A 24,099-nucleotide genomic window follows, 5' to 3' on the forward strand; every position below is an offset into this window, starting at 1 on the left:
AATATGAAAAGAAATAATGACTCTACTGTTACTTTCTAGTTCAATATCACTCCCCCCCCCACTCTGCATAAACTAGGAATGATATACTGAGAACAACACAGAGCCTCTCCTTGCATGCTTATCAAAGGTAGAGATTAGACAATTTTTTTCAAAAAATTATCCCCTCAGGGAGCAGCTAGATGGGTTAGTGAGTTGAGAGCCAGACCTAGAGATGGGAGGTCCTAGGTTCAAATTTAGCCTCAGATACTTTCTAGCTGTATGACCCTGAACAAGTCACATAATCTTCATTGCTTAGCCCTTACTACTCTTCTGCCTTGGAACCAATATACAGTATTGATTCTAAGACAGAAGGTGAGGGTTAAAAAAAAAATCCCCCCTTAATTACATGTAAATACAATTTCCATCATTATAAAAAGGTTTTTGAGTCTCTCCTAGCCTCAGCCTTCCACCTCCACCTCCCTGTCCAGATGGTAAGCAATCTCATATAGATTTTCCATGTGTAGTCATGTGAAACATTTTTCCATATTAGACAATTGTCAAAAGATGTTGTCCAGTTCTAAAATTCTATAATTTAATAGAATAAATGACAAAAGGGGAGTTTTTGCAAGCTGAGCTACAGGGCTAAGAACTCCTTTCACCTAGGCAGATGCTATATAAAACAAAACACCTTAATAATTGTACTACCCCACCTCACAGTGTATAGATGAAGGAAGCCCAACTATTATCCTTCCCCAAAAGTTCTTTATCTATCCTATAAGAGGGAGTTATTAGGTAAGGAAAGTGATATAAATTGGATCTGTGACTTTACAGCTATAGGCCTGGAGTTCCTAATTTAGGGTCCAGAGGATCCATGAATCTAGATGGGGAAAAGTAATAGCATGTATCTATTTTATTTACCAATTTTTGGTATTCTTAGTAATCTTATATTATGCATTAGAAAACATTATTCTGAAAAGGAATCCATAAGTGTCAGAAGACTGACCAAGGTGTCCATGTCCCCCCAAAAAGTCAAGAACCCTCCTACTCTTAAGATGCTCTTAAATGAGAAACTCCTCCTTTACCCCACACAGGTGGGCAACTTCTCTGCTACTTTTTATCTTGGACATCTAATGACAACCCAAGTGACAAGTGTAGCACTGGTACTGACTTTGTGACCTTGGACCATTCACTTCCTCTCTTGTGGATTGTATTCTATGACTGTCAAGGTCTCTGTTAGTTCTAATACTATAGTGACCCTCCAAGAGGAAGCCCCTACCTCAAGATCTCCAAGACATCTATTTGGTAGGAAGATGACTACTTCTTTTGAAGTTCCAGACATACCATAATGCTGAAACTCTGAAATGGTTCCACCATTCTGAAACCATTTGGTATTATGTGAAGAAAATGACAAAGATATCCATATATCCTTGACCCCAACATCCTCTTGTTAGGTGTATACCCAAGAAGTTAAATAATCCAAAGAAAGATCCCATCCATATACACCAAAATGTTTACAGCAGCACTTTTTCTGGTGGTAGGAAAGGACAGGAAATAATGTACATGCCCAAACAATCCATGGTTCGTTCAGAAAATAGTACTGCACCATAAGAAATGATTACTGTGGAAAATTCAAAGAAGTAAAGGAAGATTTAAATTGATGCAGAGCTAAGTAAGCCAAATCTGAAAAATATCACAAATGATGATAATGTAAATTGGAAAAAATAACTAAGCTGAAGAATGCCTCTTAATGATACTGGCCCTGGTTCAGAGAAGAGAAAATTCATCTCCTTCTCATATCTGCAAAGGTAGGGAATTCAAGGGGTGGAACCGTACTGAATTGCCTTCCCCTCACCTCACCCTGTCATTAGTACTATTGGATCTAGATCTTCTATGGTTGTGGCATCCCAGAATCTGAAAGGCCTCAGAGGCCATTTAGTCCCCATTCCTCCCCCTTCCCAGAACCCTTGTCTTTTGTACTTATTACTTTTGCAAACATTATAACCTGGACATAGGTCTTGATCAATGATAAAGTAAAACCCAATGGAATTGCTTGTTTGAAGCTATGGGAGGGGGAAGGAAAGAATATGAATCATGGAACCATGGAAAAATATTTTAAAATAAATATTAAAAAATGAAGGAATGTTTTATGCAATTAAATACATTATTCTGAAAAAATAAAAAATAAAGGAAGAACTCCCTGGAAGGATGGTAAGCTGAGGTAGGGAATGAATACATTGAGAAAGGAAAAGTGTCTTAAAAAAATTCCAGTAATTTCTTAAAAGGCCAACTTCACAAGCTACATAGTTTTTCTTTATCTCCAAGAGCTAAGATTTTTGCTATAGCCCACAGGTCAACAAACTTTTTTTTTCTTTTTTTGGGAAAACTGCAGACCCTGCTGGACACCCCATCTAATCTAATTATGATCTTCCCCCAGGGAAGTCTATCTAGCCTGATTTGGACTATTTACCAACAAAGAGTTTTAATTCTACTCCGGTGACCCTTTTTTCAGAGTTGCCAGAAGAATCATGTGGCTTGAAAATCAGGGCCAAGAGAATGGCAGAATGCCCCGGTGATGGCCCTGGCCCTGAGCCTGGCAGAAACCTCCTGGGCTTCAGCTGTCTTTAGGCCTCACATCCCTGTATCATCTCTATTCTTCTAGATTGGCCTAGTTCGGAGTCCCCTGAGGAGGCCACATAAAAACTTGTTTTTAAATCTTAAGAGACATTAAGCCCTACCAACTTCCTGAACCCACTGACTCCCTCTTTCCTTGCTGGCATTTAAGACTTGAGGGCAGATTTAAGATTAGAATCTCAATGTTAAGTGGGAAGTCAACCTGGCCTTCTAATGATGACAACCCACAATTTATGAGGGCAAAGACAGCAATGGAAGTCAACCAGTTAGTCTAAGCTAAGGGCGAAGAATTGTGCTTATCTATCCATCCTCATTTTGTTCAAAGGTGCTTATAAGGGGCAGCTAGAAGACCCAAGTTCCAACCTAGTCCAGACTCTAGATGTGAGACCCTGGGCAAGTCCTTGTTTGCCTCAGTGTCCTCATCTGTAAAATGAGCTGGAGAAAGAAATGGCAAACCACACCAGTATCTTTGCCAAGAAAGCCCCAAATGGGGTCAGGAAAAGTTAATACACAAAGTCCTGAACAATAAAAGTGCTTAATAAGGGATTAATGAATGGAGATGGAGATGTCCTCTCTGGGTCCTCTTAACTCTTCATTATTGGAATTCTAGAAAATTATAGCATCACAGAATCTGAAGGGCCTTGGAGGCCATCTATCCAATATGTCTGATTAAAGAATCCCTTCTGTGATATCCAACAAGTGCTTGTGGAGCCCTTGCCTTTAGTAAGGGGGAAATCCAATGTCATTTAGAACCAGCTAGGTGGCACAGACCTAAGATAGGGCCATGGAACCAGTCAGGAAGACCTGACTGGAGTTCAAATCCAGCCTTAACATACTTAATAGCTGTGTAACCCTGGACAAGGCCCTGAACTCTTGTCGACCTCAATTTCCTCAACTGTAAAATGGAGATAAGAGCATCTGCTACTTTCCAGGATTGTTGTGAAGATTAAATGAGACTTCTCTAAAGTGCATTTAGCATGGTGCTTGGTATAAAAGGAGGTTACTTAATAAATATTTATTCCCTTCCTCACCAATCCATTTTTGGATAGTTTTAATTGTAATTAAACACACATACCTACAATTTCTCATTGTGCTTTCTGGGGCCGGATAGAACCAATTCTAACCCTTTCTCCAGAAGAGGACCTCAAAAGCATCTGATGGCAATGATCAGGCTCCCCACTCAGTGTCTCTTCTCTTTTCCATTCTATACTTCCTCAGTTCCCTTACTCAGTCCTGAGATGGCAAAGCCTTCAGCCTTCCTGCTCTTCTGGACACTTTTCCATAATACTGATCTTTGCTAACATGTAGTGACTTTAATATTTCAGACCTGGTCTGATCAGAGTGAAGTACAGAGTATCTATACATTCCCTTTGGAACACTATTCCTTCCTGTCACTACAGCTTAAAGAAAAAGTCCCCTAAGGTTTCTTTGGCTATCTATCCCATCATACTATTGATTCCTATTGAGTCTGTGATAACACTGGGTTTGGGAATGAGAAAGAGTTTGAATCCTGCATCAGACTTACTATCTTGCTATGTGGCCCTGGAAACCACCACCCTTGGCCTCAATTTCTTCTTCTGAAAAGGAGAATAATAAAAGCGCCCATCTTCCTCTTATTAGAGGAGACAGCTAAATGGCTCACTGGATATCCTGAGAGACGTGAGTTCATAGTTAACTATGTGACCTTGGGCAAAAATTTAACTAGTTTTTTTGAGTGATAATACATGTATAACCCAGTGGAATTACTTGCCAACTCTAGGAGGGGAGGGAGACAACATGATTCCTGTAACCATGGAAAATTTATATGTAAATCTGTCATTAGAATAAAATCTGAAAAAAATTTTATTTATTTATTTTTAATTTTAATTTAATTTTTTTTATTTTAAATTTATTATTTAAAATTTTTTATAAAAAAGAATAATTCAACCTGTTTGCCTTAATTCACTGGAGAAGGAAATGGCAAATGATCATGGACAGTAGAGTCTATGAGGTCATGAAAGTGGGACACAACTGAACAACAACCACAACCTCCTGATAGGAAAAAAATGAAATAATATGGGTAAAGTGCTTTGCAACCTTAAATTGCTATTAGTTATTAATATTATTAAAGTTTTTTTAAAAATCTCCCTGCCTTTAACTTAAAAGTTGACTTTCTGTGGCTCAGTGGATAGAAAAGCTAGGTCAGTAGTGGGAAGGACCTGGGTTCAAATCTGGCTTCAGACACTTCCTAGTCCTACTATCCTTAATCCCCACTGCCTTGCCCTTGCCACTTTCCTGTCATAGAATCAATACAGATTGATTCTAAGATGGAAGGTTAAGGATTTTTTAAAAGTTGACTTTTTGAACACAATTTATTAAGTTTCACCTAATTAAGTTTGGCATAATATCATAATCTAAGCTCTCTTTGGAGCCCGCTGTCATTGACTGTGTTAGGTTATCTTTTCTGGTTTTATCCCTTCGGCAGGTTTGAGAACCATTCTTTGAGGCTTAATCTAAATCACTGCTAAAAATGTTAAATAGCGCGGGGCCAAGCACAAGCAGGCATCCCAGGGGACATTCTAGTTCTTCACCTAAACAGCTCTACTAGCTCTCACCTCTCCATCTTGGCCACAAGGAAAGCATGAGAGACTTTGTCAAATGATTCGCTGTCCTTAGCTCATCCCTGAAAGAAGAGACCAACGTCTTTCCAGAGGGGGCATGATTGCCAACAGGGATGTGACAGGAAGACGAGGTCCAACAGAGGCCAACTCCAGAGCCCCTCCTACCTCCACCAAGCCAAGTTCCAGTTCACAAGCCTTTCCACTACCTGGATAGTGTCAGAGGCCTTGGGTTCATCTCCCTAGAAAGGGACTGCCTACAATGAACCACTGGAGAAAGCCACAGGATCATTTTAGAGACAGAAGCAACCTTAGAGGTCTAGAAGACTCAAGAGTTCAAATCTGACCTTAGACTCTCAGTAGCCATCCATCACTTACCCTCAGTTTGCCTCAGTTTCCTCAACTGTAAAAAAGGAGTGATAGTAACACTACCCACCTCCCAGGTGGTTGAGAATAAAAATGAGATGCTATTATAAAGCAGTTCCCACAATATCTTAGCATGTAATAGATGCTTTACAAATGCTAATTAATAAATATTATCATAAGAAAAAGGTTAGCTGCTTTAGCCATTCCTTTTGTTCTCTCTGCTGGTAGATAAGAGAATTGTGATTCTCTTCTTTATTTAAAAAATCCTCACCTTTTGTCTTAGAATTGATATGAAATATTAGTTCTAAGGCAGAACAGTTAGGGTTAAGCAACTGAGGTTAAGAGACTTGCCCAGGGTCACACAGCTAGGAAGTGTCTGAGGTCAAAGATGGACATTATGCTGTCCATCTGCCCCGAGAGATGGAGATTCCTTGTAAGCAAGGACCATGACTCCTACTTTTATACCCAGGATGATACCCACCATTGTACTAGACCCGAGGTAGTAAGTACTTGTACAGCCAACCGGATTCCCACCCCAGGAAGCATTTGGATAAGGGCAAGGCTCCCAGGGCCAGAAACTCCCCATCATATACCAGAAGGTTTGGGCCAACTCACTTGCCCATCCCATCAAGTCCTTACAAGTTGAGTGTTTGTACTTTATTTCTGAAACGTGGCTTTCAAGTTCTTCAAGAGCATGAATCACAAATTAACTGGAAATAGGAGGCTTTAGGGAATGGAAAAGGGGGGAGGTGAGAAAACGGCGTGGGATGGCTTGAATTCTCATCCTGATAGATTTAAAGGGCAAAAAGAAGATTAAAACAGTCTTTACCACTGCTAGAATACAAAACCTGCTTAGCAAATTCTCTGTAAGGGAGCTCTGTCCAACGATTTAGGATCTAAGCCCTGGGAAGCACAAGGGTTAAAAAATGACTCGCCCAGTGATGCACAGCTATTAAGTCTGAACCCAGGTCTCCTGGACTGGAAGCCAAGAACCCTATTTACTCAAATAGGAAACTAGAATTATGTTTGGGAGTCTCGCACTAAAGATAAGACCAGACACAAGAAAATCTCTGGAAAGCAATGAAAGACTGGGGATGGAGCCAATATTACAGCATTAGAGTCCCATCCCTGGGGATGCTCTTTATTATAGAATACCTCTGGTGGACACCCTCCCTGCCACCCCCACACTTATTTTAATAATCCAACCAAGTTTATCAAGATAATCCTCGTTAGCACCTATATCCAATTGCCTGCCTTTGAAAGGAGCAGATGGAAGGAGGGGGAAAATATGGAATTAAAATTTTTTAAATTGAATGTTAAAAATTGTTTCTACAGGGGAAGAAGGGAGGCGGGTTCAATGGATAAAGACCCGGCCTAGAAATGAGAGGTCTTGGGTTCAAAATGTGACCTCAAATATTTCTTGACTGTATGACCCTTAACAAATTACTTGACCCCGATTGTCTAACCCTTACCACTCTTCTGCCTTGAAATCAATACTTAGTATTGACTCTAAGATGGAATTAAAGGCAGTAAAAAAATGTTTTTATGTGTAATTAGAAAAAAAATTTAAAAGTTAAAAATAATCATCCTAATTTGGAGGTTTTCTTCTTCCTTTCTTCTCAGACCAAGTTCTTTTTGAGCAGTCTGTGATCAAATCCAAAAAGGTTTTCTGCCCATCTGAAGATGATAGGATAAATTCGGAGGTAGAAGAGATCTTCACTGCTACCAAGTTCAACTCCCTCATTTTACAGAAGAGGAAAGACAAAGAAGCCCAGAAAATACAATGACTTTGGCCAAGGTCAAATAGCTGGTTGAATGGAGATTCTTCTAACTTTCTTTTAAACCCTTACTTTCTGTCTTAAAATCAATACTAAAGACCAGTCTTTAGGCAGAAAAGCAGAAAGGAGTAGAAAATGGGGGTTAAGTGACTTGTCCAGGGTAACACAGCTAGGAAGTGCCTGAGGCTACATTTGAACCCAGCATCTCCTTTCTCTAGGCCTGGCTCTCTATACTCTGAGCTATGGTGACCTTGGGCAAGTCACTTGACCACTCTTACCACTTGACAGACTTACCACTCTTCTGCCTTAGAACCAATATTCAGTATTGATTCTAAAATGAAAGGTAAAGGTTAAAAAACCGTTAATATCAAAAGGTAGATTAGAGATGACATTGTTTGGGAATGAGAGGAAGAGAAGGGAAAAGGAAAGGAATATAAATAGCCCACAAGCGGCTTGTTTCCTCTTCTATTCATTCAATCATTCAAAATAAGCTCAGAATTCTAATTCCTTTTCTAGGGCCACTCAGAATGCTAGGAACAGTCTCTGCTCTTCCTCATCACCTTTATATAAATATTTCCTCTGAGGACTATTAAAGAAGGGTGGGCAGTAGGGGTTCTTCTGTGGCTCAGTGGAGTGAGAGCCAGGCTCAGAGACAGGAGATCCTGGGTCTGGCCATGGACACTAGTTGTGTGACCCTGACCAAGTCATTTAACCACCACTGCCTACTCCTTACCCCTCTTCTGTCTTAAGACCAATAGACATATTGATTCTAAGAGAAGGGTTTAAAAAAAGGGGGGGTTGAGGGTAGGGAGAAACAAAAGAAATACAGACTTTCAGATGGTGTTTCTAAACCAAAGCTGGTTTTGAAGTCAAAAGGCCCAGCTTTTTCTTTTTTTAATCATCAAAGAAGCCATCAGTTCTCAAGATGGGATTCTCCAGACTTCTTATACATCTTTCCTCTTTTCCCTTTAGGCTTAAGGAATCACGCAACCACAATCACAGAATTTGAGAACTGCAAAGAGCAGTACATACATAAAAAGAACCCCCACTAGGCATGCTTTCAAGGAGAAACATCATCACCACCTGGGACAGTATATTCCACTTCTATTATTTAGTCCTTTTCAGTCCTGTCTGACTCTTTATGGCCTCTTTTGGGATTTTCTTGGCCCAGATAATGGATTGGTTTGCCATTTCTTTCTCCGGCTCATTTTACAAATGGAGAAACTGAGGCAGGCAGCATTAAGTGACTTCCCCAGGGTCACACAGCCAGGAAGCTTCTGAGGCCAGATTTGTTCTCAGGAAGATGTGTCTTCTTGACTCCAGACCCCTACTGTCTACTTTTGAACAGCTCTAACTGTTAGCAAGTTATTGGGCATCAAACCAACATGGGTGTCTCTTTGCGATTTCATTCTATTTCTCCTGATTCTGTTCTCTGGGGCCCAAAAGACCAAGTCTAATCCCTCCTCTCCGTGGGAGCCCACCCAATACAAACAAGGCCCCTCCTATCCAGGCCTTGGAGCCAGCTTCCTAAAGGGAAAAGTGCCCCCAGTCAATGCAGATGAAGGGAAGAGTCACTGGGCACTCATCAACTGGCAAGAGTGCCCCATCATGGTTAGTCACTGCTTCTAATTCACCTGTGGGACCTCAGAAACCAAGAACCACCACATAGCCTTAGAGGATCTGGCTCAATGGCAAGACATCTTGGCACTCGGGGCCTGCCCAATCAGCCATTCTCTTGTCTTCCCTGAAAGGTATCTGGTCTCCCAAAGAACCAGGAAGTAAATGCAGCCGTCAAACAAAAGTATGCCTGGAACCCAACACTAAGAGAAGGGGAAGGCACTAGCCAGGGTGCAGGAGTTAGAAGGGACTGGCTGAACTCAATTTTATCTGAGTAATCCAACCAAGCTATGCAGTCTTGGTGGCAGAACTAGGAATCCAATTGGTTACCAGGATCCTAGCTCCAATGATTGCTGTTTTATATGTTCTGCTTCTATTTTTGTTAAGAAGTGTTGAATGAGGGGTAGCTAGGTGGCCCAGTGGATAATGCTCTAGGTCTAGAGGCAGAAAGTAGGTCCTGGGTCCAAATCTGGCCTCAGACACTTCCTCCTAGCTGTGTGATCCTGGGCAAGTCACTTAACTCCCATTGCCTAGCCCTTACCTCTCTTCTGCCTTGGAACCAATAGGCAGTATTGCTTTTAAGACAGATGGTAAGAGTTTTAAAAAAGTGTTGACTGCAAAAAGACTCCCAGGGTCAAAGATCTAAGTTCAAGACCTCCTAGTCCTGCCCCTTCAACTTTAAAGAGGACACTGAAGCCTAGGGAACCCTGGATTTGGCAGTCAGGAGGACCTGAATTCAAATCCTGCCTAGTTTTATGGTGTTGGGCAAGTCCCTCAGCTTCCTCATCTGTGTAAAAATAGCCTGGATTTATGATTCCAGAGGACTGAGGATGATCCATGCTATTCATCCCCCTGACAGAGGTGAGAGACTGAGGGTACAGAATAAGACATATTTTTTGGATGTGGTCAATGTGGTTTACTCAATGTTGCACATTTGCTGTAACAGTTTTCTTTCTTTTCCCAGCGACTAGGGGCAGAAAAAGAAATGCTTGTTAACATTTGGGTTAGATCTATAGGAAGAATGGGGTGGAGAGATCATTTCAGGTGTACAGAATGTGAAAGAAAATGAGAAGGGAGAGCACAGATGGGAATTCCAATTTGGCTGTAGCACAAACTAATCAGGGAGCTTGTTGTTTAGTCAGATTGACTCTTGGAGACCATCAATGTTCATGGGATTCTTGACAAGGATACCAGGCGTGCTTTGCCATTTCCTTCTTCAGGGGATCCAGTGGGTTCTTTTGTTAGGCAATCAGATGTTAAGATTTGCCCAGAGTCATAGAGTTAGGATGACTCTGAGGCTAGATTTGAACTCAGGTCTTCTTGCCTCTGAGCCCAACATTCTATCTGATAAGTCACCTAGCTTGCTTCCTAGACACGCATAGGTTAAGTGACTTGTCCAAGGTCATCCAGTTAGGAAATGTCTGATGCTGGATTTTAATTCAGGTCTTCCTGACAGCAGGCCCAGTGCTCTTTACCACTGAGCCCTAGTTGCCTCTGTTGAAAATTAAATAGTATTTATTAAATGAAGGGGAAGTTGGGCTCAATAGCTTTTAGGTTTTCTTCTAGATGTAAACCTATGGTTCTCTAAGTGCTGAATCACCCCAGGTCCCAGAGGTAGAACTTGAACCCAGGTCCTCTGATTTTAGGTTTTGTTCAAATGTATCCAGGTAAGAGAACTAGATGTTGGGAAAAACTAGACCCTCCTGTCTTTTCAAGTTGGTGGGCTTCAAGAGAGAAGGCGGCAGGTAATACTGCTTCCTCTGGGCACAAGTCTGTTATGAGGCTTGAGGAGCCTGCTCATCTAGTTTAAGTGGAGGCTGAAAAGGAAGGGGGAGAAGGGGGGAGATCAGAAGGAAAGATGAAAGGGGAAGAAGCTTCAGGGCTGAGCCTGACTCTTTGGGGGTGCTGCAATTTGACTCAATCAGGAGGTCATCTCCAGGGACTCTTATCAGTCAGGGAGGACAAGACCTCCCTTCCTCAGCTGCCAGGGTAAAGAGTTTATCTTAGAAACTGGAACTCTGCATGGGCGTTCACCATTGTCCAGAAACCAGATCCATCTGTAGTACGAACGAGGGAAGGAGATGGTAGGATTAGAGAAACCCAGCAAAGCCACTGGAAAACAAAAGGTTAATTTTTTTTTAAGTTAGAAAAGTCTCCAGAGCAATTCTACAACTGCTTTAGTGAATGCTGCTCCTGGCCAGGATTAGCTGAACGGAAACAGCTTTCCTAGCTGAAATGTACTTAAGACAAGAGATCATATTGCAGCTAATTGGACCACTGTTGCCTCCTTCAAGAGCCCCTGGAGTCACAATTCGGCTTTTGGTTTGGGGCTGGCAATTTCATTGGCACCAAGGAGCTTGCAGAAATTAAGGAGGTGGAGTAGGAACCCCACCCACCTCTAAACCCATGGTCTATTTGAGGCCTCTAACCATTTATCTTCTCCCAGTTTAATCAGACCTTTGGCATTAAAACATCTAAACGAGGCTCCGAGACTCCCGAACAGTTAGAATCACACAATAGAGGTCTGGGGAGCCTGCCTACTTAATCCTGGATTCTACCTCAGATCATTCCTCCCCTTTCAAGTGTGGAGGGTGGGACAGGGGTATGAGCAGAAGGGTCCCTTCCTGCCTCCATAAGTAAAAGATCCTTCATCCTGTTGGAGATGTTCCCAGCCAAAACTGCTGCACAAGCCTTACATTTAAATCTGCAGGACACACCCTAAAGCCAAGTCATAATTATTCATTCCTCCTCAGGCAGTATCCTACCATCCTACCTCTTCCCAGAAACACAGAGGCGGGAAGCGGCCCCAGTTGAAAGAAAAAAAAAAAACCTGACCTTTACACTAAAACAAGATTCCCCCCTCCCCTCCCACACATCTGGTTTTCTCATCTGCAATGTGACTGCCATCAACATGACAAAGCTGAATGAACAGAACTGCAGCTCAGGCAACCCCTCTCCTCAAATCCTCCAGGTCCCATCATCCTGCTCTCCTTTCTCCCACCCACCTCACAAAGAGAAGAGATGTCTTTAATTCCCAGCAGATCAACATGTCATGGTTTGGATTTTAAGTGTATGTAGCTGGGGGGAATTTGAGGGGCTTAGGAAAGGGCACGTGCTGCAGTGCAAAGACATTTCTTTCACCAGCTTTTGGAATCCAGGAGAGCTGCTGGGTTTTGGGGTAAATCTAATTAATGTTCTTGCTTTTTTGTTTTGTATTAAACTCCCAACTACCAGAATCCTCCCTCCCCTTAATCACTTGTCAAAATTCCTCTCTTCTTCCATAGGTTTAAGTGGCTGAGCAAAGCAAAAGCTGTTTCATTCCAACCAAGCCAGAATCACCTCCTCACCTCCAATGTCAATGCTGAGGATAACAGGGGCCCCATTTCAAAGTAAGGGATGGGGGGTGGTATGGAAAAAGGCAGGGCAGAAACAGAGACAGAAGGCCCAACTTCAAGAGATACTAAAAAAAGGGCCTAAAGGGAGAGCCAGGTTACAAGATCAACTACAAAAGATTGGAGGAAGGAAATACTGGCCATCAAAAGAAAGGAAGCCTGCTGCATGAACTGTAGGCAATTCCCACACCATCCACCAGTCTGGAGGATCAGGAAGGAGCATGGCCTTCCTATTGAGCTGATGTGGCATCAGCACATTCTCTTTAGGGGGAAAATGTTTAGGCAGTTGTTACTTAAAAGTTTTAAGAGTAAAATGAATGAGTTTTGTAGCTAGCAGGAGCTCAGTAGAGTACCCTGGGCAAGGGTTAAAGGTGGAATAGACGGCTCTTCACCTCCCAAGTTGGGGTGAAAGAAAAAAAAATAAGGGGAGGGGGAGGGGCAAGACAACAAACCAGGATGACAAAGAATGACTGAGGAGGAGCTGCCCCCACCCCACGAGGGAGCCGAGTTTAGAAGTCAAGCAAAGGACTTCAGGAAGCATCACTGCTTATTCCACTCCCTTCAATCTCCTCATTTTGCTCCCCTCCCTCTACCCCCAATAAGGAAGAGAGTTAGCATCCTCCCAACCTATAAGGGATTGGGAGGGGTGGGAGGCCCTTCTACCTTCCCCAGAGAAGGGGGATTTTTCTGGGCTCCCAAGGCTGCCCTAGGGGTTTCCCTTGGAATGCCTCAGAGGAATTAGGATTCCTCGGGGTAGAAAAGGAAAAGAAAGGCAGAAAATCGTCCCAAGACAGTAAAGCTGTTTACCCCCCCCCCCCCGCCCGCCCCCCGGGGTTTCGACTTTTGCTTCCTTAGAGGGCAGACCTACCCCTTCAGTAGAAACCTCCCCGTCCCCCAAAAAGGGGTAGGTGAAGGAAGGAAGGGGAAGGAGGGAGTGGGGCTGAGGGCCCCAGTCGCCCTTGCCCTTCTCCATGCCCATTTGGGCAACTCACGTGGGAAGCACCATTTCCCCCCACATACCGAATGGAGATGAAAGAGGGTGCGGGATGGGAGGGGGGCGGGAGAAAGGATGGGGAGCAGACTGGGTGGAGGCTGCAGAGAGAAAGAAAAGTCCGGAAGGCTGGGGACAAGCTGCAAGCTTTAAAGAAGGAAAAGAAAGGGCGGGAGTCAAGGGGAGTGGCCAGACCGAGGCAGGACTGTGAGGAGAGGAATGGGGAGGGAGCGGTGTTTTGGGAGGAGAGGGAGGCGAGGAACCCTTACCCTGCCTGGTGGACACGTTCCTCTGGTTGCCCGCCTGCAGCACTACCTGGGGACAACTCTGTTCCAGGACGAAGAGCTCGTCCTTGCCCACCTTGGTGCTCTTGCCCGCCTTGAGAGTGCCGCTGGGGCCCGACGGCGCCAGGTAGCGGCCCTCGCAGTCCCGGAAGGCCACCTTGCCAGACCTGAACTCCAGGGTGTAGCCGGTGCCCGGTTCAGGACTCTCCACCAGGCGCCCGTCGTTGCGCAGGAAGCGGTGGTCGGCGGTCTGCACACTGTAGCGCTGGTCCTGGAAGACCAGGGTGATGAGCGAGTCCACGCCCCAGGGCACATCGCGGTCCACAGCGATCTCGTCCTGGCGGGCGCTCAGGTGCGCGTAGCGCTTGCGGGTCAAGCTGTAGATGTTCACCTGTGGGTGCATGGCAATGTGGACGCTCCACTTCTCCGCGGGCGAGATGGTCTGCGCGAAGCACGACAGCCGGTCCTCAGTGCCCCCGAAGTAGCGCCGGTGAGGCTCGGACTGCAGCGACCAGCGGCCGTCGTCGTGGGCCACGATCAAGAAGCGGCAGTCGGCGCCGGGGGTCTCGCTGTCGCAGCTCACGTTGCCATCCTTGTCGGCCGCCAGGTAGCGGCCCAGGTGGCTTTTGAGGCACACGGCATGGCCCCCGCCACTCGCCTCGTCGGCCGGCTGCTCCAGCGTCCAGATCTGCTTCTTCTTCAGGCTGGTGGCCGAAGCGTTCACCTTGAACCCGAAGGCCTCCGCCGTCAGGTACTTGTTGCCGCAGTTGATCAGCCCAAACTGGATCTGCACGGACTCCGACGTGCCGTTGGCAGTCATGCTGGCTCTGGGTCGGAGGACGATGCTGTGGGCTGTGGAGAACTAGGGAGAGCAAACGAGAGACTGGGGTGGGAGACCTGGGCGCTGGCGAGACGAGCCGCCGGGGTAGCAATGGGAGGGCTGGCTCGAACTCTTCCAGTGGCCCCTGGCTGCCGCCTTGCTCCTGTCTCCTTGTCCCCTCCTCCCGCCTGTCTGCCTGCCTTGCCTTGCTTTGCCTTGCCCCACCAGCTCAGCCCGCTCCTTTGTTCCCTGTAACGTGCTCCCGCTCCCACCGCTCCACAAAGCCTGTCTCTCACCGCCCCAGCTGCAGCCTATATAGACAGGATGATGTCAGGGGGTTTGCAGCCGGCCCCGCCCCCCGACGGAGCCTCCCGGCCCCCGCCGCGGTGTTGGCGATGGGGATGAGGATGGAGATGGGATTGGGAAAAAGGAGAAGAGGGAGGGTGCGAGAGAGGGAGGGAGGGAGACTGCAGCTGCAGCTCCTAGTGGGGGCAAGCACAATGCAGCCCACAGATCCCCTCCCCTCCCCACCCCCCAGCCAGCCAGCCAGCCCCTCCGAGTCCTAGCCCGTGTCTTGCAGAAAAGAGGCTTTGGGCAGGGCGGGAAATGTGAGGCGGACGTTCATTCTCCAGAAGGTCTTTCATTGATCGGGGAGGGGTATTTGTGGAGAGAAAAGTCACAGATTGGGAGCTGGAGGGGCTTTTTGCCTCAGAATTTATTCTTTGACTTCTTTCTCTCGAAGGTCCTGGAGGGCAAGTCCTTCTGCCTGTTTTCTTGAGCCCTTTCTTTTTGGCGAGGCTCCAATTACTAGCCACCCCAAATTCCACCCACCCTATCCCCCAAGCTGGCCTGCTAAAGTAGAGGGAATGTAAGGGTTCCTGAGGTTCAGGGGTGGTCTCAGAGCTTGCCTAAGGGTTCAGAATGGTGCTTCTGGACTACTTTTTTCTCTCCCTCCCATGGACTTTTTTTTTGGGGGGGGGATGGAAAGGCATGGAAGAAAGCATATTCCAATTTTCCTTTCTCTCAAGGGCAGAGTCAAATTGGGCTCACACCCCCTACTTAACTGAAATGGAAGGATCCAGAGTGATCCAAAATCTCTAGAGTTAAATCTGGGGTTTTTGACCAGGAAACTGTGTGCTTCTCCCTTCCTTTCTTCCTATGCTGCAATGGTAACCTTTCCTCCATACATACATACAGGGAAGGGGGGAGGGGAAGTGAAGAAGGCCTTCAAAGGGTCAAGAAGTCGAAACGAGGCAGTCAGAGGGGTTGCTGTAGCCCAGAGTTTGTCTGTCCTCTCCAAACACACCAGATCTAGGCAGGCTTTCCCCTTTTATACCCCACCCACCCTTTGCCCAAGATACTTTGTTTTCCTGTGTAACCTTTCCTTCAGTGCCTTCAGTTCCTTCATTCAGCCTGAGAAAAACCCCCAAGCTTTCTTGACTGTAAATCCCTCCTGGATATTCCCCCTTGGTTCTTATATCTCCCCCCCCCCTACTATTTTTAGAAGTCCCCTAGATTTCACCATTCCCACAAGCTCTCAGGCCACTACATCTTCTTCAGGCTTTCAGCAGCTTTAACACTGTGCCCAAAGAAAGCCAGTAGATCTCTTAGAATCACTGCTTGATCTTAAAACTTTGTTTGATTCGTCAAAGAGCCAAAGTCATATCCTCCCTCAGATTTACTGGCTGTGTGACCTTGTGCCTCAGTTTCCTCATCTGTAAAATGGAGGTAACAATAGCACTCTCTTCCTAGAGTTGTTGTGAAGATGAAATCAGATGTCAGATTGGGATTGGAATACCTAGATGGCATGAGGGTGCTTACTCCATTGGTGGAAGAAAGTTAGAAAACAAGCAGCATTGTTTATTTATTTATTATTTAATTTTATTTGCTTATTTATTTGTTTATTTATTAAGTACCTCTTACACATCAGGCATTGCACTATGTACTTCTCAAATAGCTTATTTGATCCTCACAGCAGCTCTGGAAGATAGATGCTATTACTATTCCCATTTTACAGTTAAGGAAATGAGTTAGATTGAGGTTAAGTGACTTGCTCAGGGCCACACTGCTATTCTCTATCTGGGGCTAAATTTAAACTTGGGTCATTCTGACTGTAGGATCACAGTTCTTCTATTCCTTTTTAGTCTTTTTTAGAGGTTTCTTTCAATGTGCTAGAAGCCTTGTTCTGACTCTTAATATATGGCTCAGATTTTATGCTTGCCTCTAATTCCAGTTACATAATCAGACTGCCTTTCTTTCGGGTTATACATGTCCCCAATATGCTCATAAGCAAGTTATTGCTGGTTATATGTTGAATACTTAGACCTATTTCTCTTCTTCTTTGTCGTTCTCATGCTTCTGAGATCATTTCATTATCTGATTTACAAACATATAGCTTTGATATGAGAACATGAGTGTGAAGAAGATGGACTTTTATAGCAGCAAGCAGAAAGAAAGGAAGAAAGAAAGGGGGGAAAGGAAGGAAGGAAAAAAGAAAAGGAAGAAAGAACCTGCCATTTTTCAAAAAGTCTGTGACCTAATCTCTACTTTTTTAATTATGAACCAGCTTCTTTTCTGTTTAGAACTCCTATCCAAGAAACATGTTAATGATCTCTTCCAGCTCTCAAATTCTATGGGCTCTGACTAAATGAGGTGCATGTTGTATGCTGGGAAATATATATTTTTTCATCCACTTTGTTTTTTTAATGTGAATGGTTAGACTGCATTTCACAAGGAAGCTTTGTAATGTTTCAGAGCTGGAGACCTTGTGCAGTTAGTACAAGTGTCATGAGTAAATATGACCATTGGGAAAATATCTAAAATGAATCTTTCTTGTGTTCCAACTTCTTCCATAAAGGTGGGCATATAACCCCATTTTAACCTTTTGCCTGATGTCAATAATTCACAGATCTTTAAACAAAATTATTTCAATGAGCAAGTCCATCTTAGGGTAGTTTATAATTTTTATATCCCTCATTTGAGGAGAGCCTTCCAAGATTGTAGTTTGTTTGGTGTCTTTTTTCTTTTTTAATGAACTAGAAATCTATGAAGCCAGAGAGTAAAAACAACACTGGCTTTGAGGTCGAATTGACCTAAGGTTCAAATCCAGACTCTGCTATAGAGTATCTGTGTGGCAAGTCACTCTTAAAATGACTGCAACTTTTTTAAGTCATTTGTAAAATGATGATACATTGTAAAATGAGAGGATTGGTTCAGATTAGTGATGCCAAACTCTAATAGAGATGGGTCTACAGAATCAAACATAAGAATCCCTGAGGGCAGATTAATTGAGAAAACCACATATTAACATAATTCATGTTCTATTGTATTTTTATTTGTTAAATATTTTTCAATTATACTTCAGTCTGGTTCTGGCTATTCTCTAGAGTGTTGCCTCCTGGGGCAACTAGATGACTCGGTGGTTGAGAGCCAGGCCTAGAGATGGGAGGTCCTAGGTTCAAATTTGACCTCAGACACTTCCCAGCTGTGTGACCCTGGGCAAGTCACTTAACCTCATTGTCTAGCCCTTACTGCTCTTCTGCCTTGGAACCAATACACAGTGTTGATTCCAAGAAGGAAGGTAAAAGTTTTAATATAAATAAAGTGTTTCCCCTTTGAGTGATTGACAATGGTTCAGATGATCTCTGAAGGTTTTCCCAGTTGTAAATTCATGATCCTGAATCTTATATTTATATTTCCTCAGCTAGTTACATAATCACAAAGATATGCTGTTTTAGAAAATTATATCTAAAAGCCTACCTTTTCTTTTTGGATTTTCGTCAAGTTACCTTTACACTTGAGTAGACCATTCTCATAAAGATTGATTAGATAAAGAAAGAGGGCAGCTAGAGTGATAATTTCTGATATTTCTTCTCAGTAACCTTTTTTATTTAAAGTTCTGACAATAAGCATTTTCATCTTTTTAGAATTTTTCCCACCTTGAGGTATCCTGGATGTGATTCCTAAATGTTACTAAAATTCTGTGCCTTCTTGAACAATATAGAAATATGTTTTGCATGATAATATGTGTATATCCCAGATCAAATTGCTTACCATCTCCAGGAAGAAGGAGGGAAGGGAAGGAAAGAGACAATTGGGATCTTATAACTTTGGAAAATTAGTGTATGTAGTTGATAAAATAATAAAATCTTTTAAAAAAAGATGCTGTAGAACTTAATAACATTTCTCCCTTGACCAGGTCCAACTTTTAAGTGCTCTCAGCTGTTGGTAGAGTCTAGATATGGTGGTTCTTCAATTGTTGCTAATGACAATAGATTCCTAGCTCACATTTATATAGCACTCCAAGGCTGACAAAGTATTTTCCATATATTATCTCATTAATCCTCAAAACAACTGTCTGAAGTGAGTGTTTTTATTATCTCATTTTATAGATGAGAAAATTGAGTCTGAGAGGGATTGAGTGAATGACCAAGGGTCACACAGCTAACTAGCTACTAAGGATCTGAAGTAGTATTTGAACTCTGGTGTTCTGACAATGAGTTCAACACAATCCTACACAGACTAACTTCCATTAAAAAAAAAAAAGACATAAGCTCTCTTCCAATAAGAGTCTGTTCCTCAACCTGGAAATAAAGCAGGAAGCTGCCCCCTCCCTACCTGGGTGACTAACTTGGGTTCTTGGGATCATTCTTTTTTTCTTTCTTCTTTTTTCAGTTACAATTAGAAACAATTTTAAACAATTGTTTTCTTTTTCTTTTTTTTAAACCCTTATCTTCTGTCTTGGAATGTATTGGTTCTGAGGCAAAAGAGTGGAAAGGGCTAGGCAATGGGGTTAAGTGACTTGCCCAGGGTCACACAGCTGGGAAATATCTGAGGTCAGATTTGAGAACCCAGGATGTCCCTCTCTGGGCCTGGCTCTCAATCCACTTAGCTACCCTTAACAATTATTTTCTGACATTGTAGGATTCAGATTTTCTCCTTCCTCTGCCATCTCCAGGTTGGAAATAGTCTGATCCAGGTTATACCCGTGCTTTCATGAAATACACATTTAGGATCATTCAAGCTCTTCTCCCTTGACACCCTAATAGTGATCATAACATTCTGAGAAAATTAGACATGGATTCTCAACAGGACAAGGGTTAGGACCTTCTGCTCTGACCCATTGAGCAGGTAGAAAATATTGGTATCTGGAAGAAATTCAACACAAACTGTAATGTTCAGTGCCATCCCAATTTGCTGTTTTAGGTCTTGACATGGGCGGGATTACCAAATAATATGAATGGAAAGAGGAAAGAGGAATGAGGGCCAGGAAATAATCGATTCTTTAAGTAGTAGCAAGGAAAGCCAGACAGAGCTACCCCTCAAGAATAATCTTTCTGCTTAATTTCTTATTTTAAAAACAATAAACTTGACATCAAGAAACAAGAACATCCCCAAATTCAAAGCACAAAAAGGAGAATTATATATGAAACAGTGAGCTTCTGTTACATAAGCAATTTATTTTTTTAAAGTTTATATTTAATTTAAGAAGATAGTAATAAAATGGCTGTTTTTTTATGCCCCCTTCTGAATTATTTCTGTTTTCTCTTCCATATTTTACCTTTTGTAAAACAATTATAACTAATGTTATCTCATTTCCTCCCCTCCAATTTTTGACATAGAGAATAAAAGTTACCTCCCTTTTCTAGGTGAGCAAATTGAGGAATTTGGAATATTTATGCCACTCAGATAAAAGATTCAGAGCTGGAAGGAATGTTGAGGTTTAATTTAGGCACAGAGAGATGTTGTTTTGTCAAGGTCACACAAATGATATTATTGATTCAAGGTCCACTCTCTCACTTGACAAGTGTGATTTTTAAATTTCCTCCATCTTGCTTGGTCTAGCACCCAAGAATGTGCACACCCACACTACGTGGGCATGTGCTAGCTAATGACAAATCAGAAACATCTAACTGCCCCCTTGGGCTGTCCTAAGCCAAGCTTGAGCTACCGTTGGCACATGAGACACAGGAAGTGAGGTAGAGAACAGCCTCTGAAGTTCTCGTCACTTCCTGTGGAGAAGGCTAGATGCCAGTTCAATCCTGGAACTCAAGCTGGGAGGAGGCCCTCAGACAGCTTTCCTTCAGATCAGTCATGTGAGTGATAAGGACTGACTCCCTTCTCTGCCTTGGCTCTTCAAGGCCTTAAACTCCCGCTTGGCTCAGCCTGAGCCAGAGTGGTTGAGTTAACCTCCTTTCCTTCTCTCCCCCCCTCTCTCTGCCTCTGATAATTTCTTCCTCCTGTTGTATTTAAATCACCATAAACTCCATTCTGACTTGAGTGTTTCATTAGGATTTTATAAATCCTATTTTTATAAAATTTTATTAAAAAAATAAAATAAAATAAAAATAAAATAATTATTATACTCAAGTCTTTAACCCTAAATTTGAATCTAACACAAGAGAAGATAAGAGAAGGGATCATCTCTTTCTTCAATCTATTTGAAGGATTGTTCAGGAAAAGAGGAATTAATTTATTCTGTCTGGCTCTAGAACTAGGTCCAATAGGTAAAGGGTAAGCTACTTGAGGATAGGGTTTGTGTCTCTTAAAAATTTTTTTTAAACCTTGACTTTCCATCTTTGAATAAAAAACTAGGTATTGGTTCTAAGGTAAGGGCTAGGCAATGGGGGTTAAGTGACTTGCCCAGGGTCACATAGCTAGGAAGTGTCTGGGGCCACATTTGAACCCAGACCTCCCATCTGTAGGCCTGGCTCTCAATTCACTGAGCCATCCCACTGAGCCATGTAGCCCTTCCCCCTCCCCCCCTCATTTAAATATTGTGTCTCCTAGGACAGAATTCTGCACAAAATAAGCACTTCACATTGCTTGAATCAAAATTCTTTGAAAGTAGGTTTCAGCCTCCCTATCAAAGATGATTCTATCTAGGTTGTTCCCTAAGGTAGTGAGTTCCCCAATACTAGAGATGCTCAAGTAGAGGCTAAATGCCTGTTTATTTTAATGGTTTTTTCATAATTCTGGAATTCTCCAACTTCATGAGATCCAGATTTTACACCAGAAGGTATAAAAAAACTTTAGATTTAGAACCTAAAACACCAAGATTTTGGGGTTTCCACTAATGTCTGTGAATATTATATGGGTTTTAAGAAGGGTTGAGCTTTAAAAATATTATTATTATTAAAATCGGTTATAGGGAAGCTAGATAGCACAATTAACAGAGCAGCAGGCCCAGAGACAGGAAGACTTGGGTTCGAATCTGGTCTCAGTCATTTTCCTAGCTGTGTGACCCTGGGCAAGTTATTTAACTCCATTTTCCAAGGCCTTACTGCCCCTCTGCCTTGGAAATGATAGTGATTCTAAGACAGAAAGTAAGGGTTCAAAAGAAAGAATAAAAAGATGAAATATAAAATCAGTTATAGCCTATTTATTTGGTTGCATTCCCCAGATCTGATTAGGACAGGACACCGTGGAAATCATTACAAATTTGGGTTAAGGACTTTCTACCTGTGTGCTTCTGGGTAAATTGAATAGCCTTTCAGGGCCCCAATTTTCCCATCTATAAAATGAGGAAGTTGAACTAGGTGTCCTCTAAGGGCCCTTCTACCTCTGTATCAATGATCTTTGATCCCTGATATGCCCTGGAGATCAGAAGTACCCTCAAGACAGGTTTAACTGGGGCACTGATTCTGCTTATCAGAAGGTCATTTCTTTTTTCTTTTTAATTAAATTTAATTATTTTTATTCTGAACTTAAACACCACCCCATCCCCTTCAAAAAAAGAACATTCCCCTATACAATAGCAAAGCACCCCAAAAATTGCATATGAAGCTGTGAATCTCTTTTTGTACCACTTTTTGAAAAATTAAACCCTTACCTTCCAAGGCAGAAGAGCAATAAGGGCTCAGCAATGGGGGTTAAGTGACTTGCCCAGGGTCACACAGCTAGGAAGTATCTGAAGTCAAATTTGAACCCAGGACCTCCCATCTCTAAGTCTGGCACTCAATCCACTGAGCTACCTAGCTGTCCCTCTTGTACCATTAAAAAAAAAACAACTAAATATATACTAAATTCCCCACATTCCTAAGTTGTACAGTGGATAGAGTATCAACCCTAGATTCAAGAAGACTCTTCCTTAATTCAAATAAGGGACTCTGGGCTGTGTGATGCTGGGCCACTCACTTAACCCTGGTGGCTGGAGGAGGAAATGGCAAGCTACTCCAGTATCTTTGCCAAGAAAACCCCAAAAGGGGTCACGAAGAGTCAGAAATGAGTGAAAAAGGACTAAACAACAACAAACATTCCTTTCAAACACGCAGTACTTGTCAGTTTCCTTCTGCTCTCTTCTCTGCTTTAAAAATTGTTTTCAATGGCCCTCTTTTTTTGGGGGGGGGCTCACTATTGTTAACAATTCTCTTCCCCCAAGTGAAAACAAGAAGGGGAAAATCTGGGACAATCATTTCTGAACTCACATTAAAAACGATCTGGTTGCCATAACCTAAGAGAGATCACAGACCAAATAAATGATGGTGAGATCAAGGTCACATCGCATTTGGCTGTAGGTGTTGCCATCTCCCAGAGTCCATGGCGAACTGGAAAGGACTGAGCTTGTCGGCTATATCCTTCTTTGAAGGCAAAGATAAGCTTTATAATGTAAGCTTTGTCCTTGACATGTGTAATCGACAGAGATGGAGAGGCAGTGACGACTGAAGGCCAGAGAGATATTTTTTCCCCTTGTGTGCTTTTGTGGACCTGTCAAAATTTTGTTGTTTCTGGTGGGGCCCTTATCAGTGGGGAGAAACATAAGCCCGGCTTGACAGCTGGGCTAGTGCAATTTGTTGTTATTGGAGTTAAGACAGAATAACTGAATAGCTTGGGAAGGTGACTGGTACCCTCTATGTAATTTATGCAGAATCTTCCTTACAAAGGAAGACACAGCCTCATTCATTTGTACAAGCACTGGGGTAAAGGCAGGGCATGCCCTCTCTTCCACCAGGGAGGAAACACAAGTGCAAAGATGTCAAAATCACTTCTGTGCCAAGACAGGAAATATTTCTTCTGCTCAGTTTGGGTTTGTAGCATATTTTGGCATTCCATAGCTGATCCAGTGGCTTGGGAAAACAGGAAACAGTGTGATATATTTTTATTTTATTGATAGGAAACAGACCTGTGATTTCATTGGTAAAGAATAAGTTAATTCCCTCTACTAATACAGGACACTAGCTTCTCTGTAATTTTATAAAATTTTAAAGCCCTTACTTTTGTTTTAGAATCAATACTTAATTTCTTAGACTACAAAAATTCTTAATGGGAATGGACCCGTTTGTACAAAAATATTTATAGCTGCTCTTTTTTGTAGTGGCAAAAAAACTGGAAGCTGCGTGCATGTCCCTTGATTGGGGAATGGCTGAATAAACCATGGTATATGATGGTGATGGAATACTCTTGTACTATAAGGAATGATGGACAGGATGATTTCTTAAAGAACTGGAAAGACCTCCATGAACTGATGCAGAGTGAAATAAGCAGAACCAGGAGACCCTTGTACACGGAAACTGTAACATTGTGGGATGATCAGATGTGATAGACTTTGCTCCTAACAGCAATGCAATGTTATGAAGGACAATTCTGAAGAACTTAGGGAAAAAAATGCTATACACAGCTAGAGAAAGAGCTGTTGGAGTAGAAAT

The 24,099-nt window shown here is 42.9% G+C and overlaps 1 protein-coding gene across 1 annotated transcript in view; it reads right to left on the reverse strand.

Moving 5' to 3' along the window:
* The window catches only part of FSCN1 (fascin actin-bundling protein 1), a 47,579-nt gene extending 31,641 nt beyond the window's left edge, over positions 1-15,938 (reverse strand). Inside the window, exon 1 of the mRNA XM_001363516.4 lies at positions 13,621-15,938. Coding sequence (XP_001363553.1) covers positions 13,621-14,455 — 835 coding nt within the window. The 5' untranslated portion in view covers positions 14,456-15,938. The remainder of the gene's footprint in view (positions 1-13,620) is intronic.
* Positions 15,939-24,099: the final 8,161 nt, after the last annotated feature.

Source organism: Monodelphis domestica, chromosome 7 (assembly GCF_027887165.1).
Source record: "Monodelphis domestica isolate mMonDom1 chromosome 7, mMonDom1.pri, whole genome shotgun sequence".
In the NCBI taxonomy this organism is placed as follows: domain Eukaryota; kingdom Metazoa; phylum Chordata; class Mammalia; order Didelphimorphia; family Didelphidae; genus Monodelphis; species Monodelphis domestica.